General features: G+C 41.0%; 1 protein-coding gene across 1 annotated transcript; it reads right to left on the minus strand.

Annotated features, from left to right (window-relative positions):
- Nucleotides 1-2,158: 2,158 nt before the first annotated feature.
- Nucleotides 2,159-5,216, minus strand: LOC108677185 (arginine kinase Scy s 2). Its single transcript, XM_018165356.2, has 2 exons — nucleotides 5,003-5,216; nucleotides 2,159-3,604 (listed from the first exon to the last, which is right to left on the minus strand). Exons 1-2 carry the CDS (start codon nucleotides 5,169-5,171, stop codon nucleotides 2,703-2,705), a joined length of 1,071 nt encoding a protein of 356 aa, XP_018020845.1. The 5' UTR covers nucleotides 5,172-5,216; the 3' UTR covers nucleotides 2,159-2,702.
- Between the last annotated feature and the right edge of the window lie 547 nt (nucleotides 5,217-5,763).

Below are 5,763 nucleotides of genomic sequence, written 5' to 3' on the forward strand. Positions count from 1 at the left end.
ATTTTTTCTGATCTTTTCGATCGCTGTGTATCTTGTTCTCTGTATTAGTGATTTTGTGCTTGTTTATTGCCGTGTAATGCGCGCAATTGACATGCGTTTGAAGGTAAAATTGTTGAATGTCACTTATGGAACTCGGAGCTAAAATTGAGAGATTATTTATCTCCAGTTTAGTATTATTCAGTTTGCGTACTAATATTTACAACAGTGCATTAGTAGATCTGTATCTTGTTGCTAGAATTTTTTATATTTGCTGTTAGCGTCTTGACCATCTTTAGTTTCGCTTCAGTTGTTTAACAGCTGACTTTTTTTTTTACTGTCCATATCCCAGTCATTCTCACAAAAATCTTGAAATTTATTATGTTGAAACTTCAGACTGAATGCTCTTTCTCAATGAACTCAATGGTGCTTAATTTTGTTCCATCAATCACTAATGCTTTTTGATTGCCAGTCGAAAACCTGGGCCCTCAGAACTCGTTCCGGGTCTTGAAGACCTGAAATGATTTGTTGTTTTTAGTGTTTTATGTAACGTTACCTCGCAGTTAAAATGCAGTCCAGTATTTGTTCTTACGTATTCACAAACTTTTTCAGGCCTTTAATTGCGAAATTTATTCTTTTAATTTCTGGAATTACGTATTTAGTTTATTAATAGGTATTTTCCAGCCCATGATTCATAAGATTTTATTATTGATTCCCTGTGGATTTAAATTCTCAAATCAAGGTATTATAATTTTTAAGTTGTATCAAGGGCATGATTATTGTAATTAATCTGAAACGATTTCGATGGAATACTTCGCCAAGTTAGATATGATCGGGGTTCACCTGATTATTAACATGGCTTGTTTCAAGTTGACTGATATCAACGAACTGTTACTCACGTTTGTTGACGACCCGGTAATTTAGTTACAAATTGCTTGCTTTTTTGAAATCGTCCTTCATTGTGCATCAACTTAAGCGTTTAATTTAAAATTTTTACCGCTGCTAATTTGTGTTGCTACTTTTTGGGAAATTTGTTTAATCGGCAAACCCTCCGTAAAAGCTTGATTCTTGGATAATTTAATTAAATTCAGCATTTATGTGAATTTAATTAAATTACTACTATTTTTATTATGGAGTTCAATGCGAGTCAATATTCAGCTTGTTCAGTCTATAGGCGTAATATTTTAGAGGTTGTAGATAAACCTGTGTTGTGATCGTGCATTTTGTTGCTAGTCAATCCTGTAACGTTTTTTTTTATCACGGTGTGACGTAAAATTTTGTTTCATTCCCACACATCGGAAACATGGTGCTTGATCCTTGTGAAAAGAGACTCGGCATTGTGCATTGTAACCATTTATCAGGCATAATCATTGCCTTAGGACTAGCTCCTACTATATCAGGGCGACACGATTCGTGCAGCGGTTTTGAGGATTTCAAACCAGTAAATAGTATTGAAGTTTTTACTTGAAATCGGCTAAGAGGCCGGATGGTCCAGAATTAGCAATAGGCCAATTAGGCTTTAAGAGACACCGCGGTTATGCATAGTCTCGCTCAACCTATTCACGTTGAGCAAAAGATCAACACGGTGCTAAGAACCCTGGCCTCACATTAAGAAGACACGATTTATTTGAAGCTCAAGTTTTCTTAGCTTATTCTCCCAATGAAGTTAGGACTAATCGACGAGCGAGTCGAATATTGCAACTTGTCGATTTTCTGAAGTGTGCGTTAGAATTTTACTCTCAGTGAAAATGAGAACAGTTGCTCTCTAACTATTGGAGAGACGTTCCCAGAAAGTGGGTTGAAAGTTATAACATGGCCGTCATATAGCTAATTTGCAAGTTGTCGCCTGTGAAGCATCTATGGTGGCTCAGTTGGGATTTACTTCATTGAAACGAGCATCAAATTGCTCAATCCTCAAATATTCGAAGAACCAATGCGTTAACAAGCTCATCAAAAAGTGCAGTTTCATTCGATATAACGCTTCACCTAAGTCCGGAATCAGATATGTAATTCTAGAGCAAGCCAAGACGGGATTAATCTGCACTAGATTCATTCAGCAAATTTCAATTAGGTTTTTGCGTCTTTTTGAGAGTATTTCTAATAACGACGTTACACATTTCAAGCGATGATAATTTTTCCATTCGAAGGATGTAAAAACTACAAGGATTAATGTGAAACTAAGTGGATTTTTCTGTTTATTTGCTCTCATTTCATACTGATGATGCAGGCGATTTGTTTGTAGACATGAGATTTGTCTCCCTACCCCAGTATTCACTCATTAGCACCCATTCCCCATAACGGAGAGGAGAATGATGCAAGATCCCCAGGAGAGCCGTGGAATGTGCCCGGGGGACAACAACCGCACCTCAAAAACGAGGAAAGAAGCTTCGTCCAACTGCCACCCACAACCCCTAACACTAAGCAACAATAAACCGTAAACAAAAATAACAGGGATCTTCTGAAGTGAAAAGAATTGTTGGCGTCGATTGGAGCAAACTTCTGACCAGTTGTGCGGATTAGAGGAAAGCAATGAAGATGGGATCTTACACGAATACCAAGTTTCTACTGCCACATCAACTAGTAGAGAAAAATGGTACTCTTAGTAGTAATCCTATTTTCTTGGGCTAGGGTTAGATGATTATAAACTTATCTGGGGTTATGTCGAGTCAAAGCTTAGGCAACAAACGAGAATATGCTACTTTTAACTAGGGTAAATGAGAAATAGTTTAAGCTTCCTTCTCCAACTTGATGAGCTCAAGGATGCCATCCTGCATCTCCTTGACAGCCTGGTACTCGGTGAGACCCATGCGGCGCTTGTTGGAGATGTCGTAGACGCCTCCCTCGGCCTCGGTGTGCTCACCGCGGGTGCCGCGGACCTGCAAGTTGTACTTTGTGGCAACCTCCTCAAGCTTGGCCTTGTTGGCGGCAAGCTTGGGCACCTTGATGTGCACCGAAGCACGGATGGTGGTACCAAGATTGGTGGGGCAGAAAGTTAGGAAACCGAGACGCTCAGAGTGGCTGAAAGGAACCCTCTTTTCGATTTCAGTGACAGCGGTGACCAATCGGCGGTACACTTCACCGAGATCACCACCCATCTGCATGGAGATGATACGGAGGTGATCCTCCTCATTGCACCAGACGAGGAAGGTTTTCTTATCGTTGTGGTAGATACCGCGACCAGTGGGCCAGTATCTGCAAGCGTTGGCGGCCTGCAAGAAACGGTCACCTTCCTTGAACAGGAAATGGTCATCGATGAGCTTCTGTTGGACGTCCTTGGCCATGCCAGTGAGAGGGTAGAAAGTACCCTTCAGCTCGCCCTCGAGACCGGAGAGGGTGGATGAAACCTTCTCTTCCATCTCTTTGTACTGAGCCTCAGTGAGGCAAGGGTTGAATGGGTATCCCTGCATGGAGCGGCCGCAGCGGACGCGGGTGGAGATTACGTACTGACCCTCGGGGTCGACGTTAACGAGCGAGTTGACATCACCGAAGTCCTTCGCTGGGTGCTTATCAGTCTGCGAGAATCCTACATGGTAATCCTCAATGATGGGGTCGAAAAGAGGAGCGAACACAGCGTAGGCCTCGGCATCGGGGGCATACACACCAACTCCAGAGTCCAAGTTCTCCACACCTGATGAATGATGAAAATTTCTATTATTTGAAAAACGTTAGACGAAAGAAAAATCTGCTATTGTTCCTGCTCAAGCACAATTCACACTACCATTTTTAAAATTCTCTAACTACTGAGCAACTAGGACGCTTCTGTGCAAGATTCGCTCTGCAGGCAAGGTAGCGGATCAATACAGGGGAGCGGGCATCAGACAAGCAACTCATGGCCAAGATTAAAGCTGAGGGCGAGTTCAAGGTTACGAAGTGGTCTCAACCGGCAACCTGGCTGGCTCCCGGCGCCAGCAAACTGGAGTTGATCTAGGTCTCTAGTCTTTATACGTTTACTCAATATCCTCTACGTATTTTGTTTTTCTTCTCATTCTAATTTTTAGGATTAACTTCAAATAATATAATCATAATGTTTGAACCTCGAAAAATTACATTAGTTCGCATTGGAGAAACAGGCGCAGACGTCTTTGATGAACATCATTAACTTAATATCAAACTAAACGCCAAAAATTTTGCTATAATTCGATATCTCTCGTTAGCATAGTGCGAGACGAGCCAGTCGAATAGAGTAATCCAAGTCTCGTGCTAGTGGCGCAGGTGCATTCACGACCGCAAGTGTCATCACAGCTGTGCAGGGAGGTTCTGTCTGGATCGAAGCAAGATGGCGGACTCCAACTTTCCAAGGTGACATTACAGTGCGAGAAAAGATTATACAAAAGCGAGCAAATTTACCTAAAAATCACGCACACTTATGATTTTTTTTTTCGATTGCAAAATGTTCAAACAGAGGAGTCAGAAATGTTCTAGTAACCGAGAACCGTTACGGTAAGAAAATTGCATACCGTACCGTTAATAAGAGTTATCAACTACATGCTTCCGAAATATTGAGTGTTAGCAGCGTACAGGCACACGTATAAAAAAAAAAACCAGTAGCAGCAGGATCGTAGCAGTCAGTATGTTCCAAGTATTTTCATACTAGGGAGATGCAAAAGCATGGCACAATTAGGAGACAGATGTTACAAGTAGAATTCCCATTTTACGTTTCGATTCGTCAATTAAATAATTATCAGATACCAAATTAAAATTGCATGTGTATTTTGAAACTCTTTACATCATTTTTCTTGGTTACATTACGTTTAGTGTTTCTCCCAACATTAATTCAGTTTAACCATCAGTAAAGAAATTCGAAAATACCAGATTCTAGAGATTTCAGAACTGCACCATCCAGTTCAATCATATCCAGCGCAACGCCGCATTAAGCTGCTAGTTCATCAATAAATTACTATACATTTCATGATTTTTCAAGATAACAGATAAAAACATTGTGACAAATTTTTGGTAAGGTCTACCTTGAGAAGCCGACACCACAATAATGTATATAAAAAAATTATTCATCAAATCGACTACATACCGGACTGGATGACATCGAGGAGGGTGGCCCCAAGACCAGTCTTCTTGTCCTTGAGTTGGTCGAAGACGCTCTTGGTGAGGTACTTCTTCAGCAGCGACTTGCAGTCAGTCGCATCCTGCAGCTTCTTGAAGCCAGCTTCAAGCTTTTCGAGAACAGCAGCGTCAACCATTTTGTCACTGTCTTGGCTGCACGCAAACAAAACTTTTCATTAGCAAGTGCCTTGGCAAATATTCCCGTCAAAAGCTCTTTACTTGAACAATAAAGCTAACTACGCGAGCCAGACGAAACAGCATTGAAGAGAATAAGATATAAATACGAGAGCCAAGTTGAATTGGAAGCCAAGCGTGACATCAGTACGGTTTACGAAAAAAAACGTGTTTCGGGAGCATCAGCTTGTCCGTGGAGTACGAAGTCCTAAATTCGTAACTCTTAAGGTCAAAATGGAGAGAGCAATTTTTGTCATAGTCGTGGAGAGCATCTGTTTTCACTTTCCACAAAATTTTCACAACTAGATTTACTCTTTAGATTGCATACCACTATTTTAGTTTATTCACTGCACATTTAAAATACTCTTGGATAAGATCGCAAAAAGTTCAACGGTGCCAAAATTTAGGTTATACTCAGCAAGCACAGAAGAGAAACTCTACATCGCCGAGACGCCGACTAGTTACATTGAGACAAAACGCCCAGATGGCGATAAACTACAAACTTCTTCGACAAAGCCTATCCTTGAATTAGCCTAACAACTGGCATCTGGGGCC

This window comes from Hyalella azteca, unplaced genomic scaffold (genome assembly GCF_000764305.2).
Source record: "Hyalella azteca isolate HAZT.00-mixed unplaced genomic scaffold, Hazt_2.0.2 contig6587, whole genome shotgun sequence".
Taxonomy (NCBI): Eukaryota; Metazoa; Arthropoda; class Malacostraca; order Amphipoda; family Hyalellidae; genus Hyalella; species Hyalella azteca.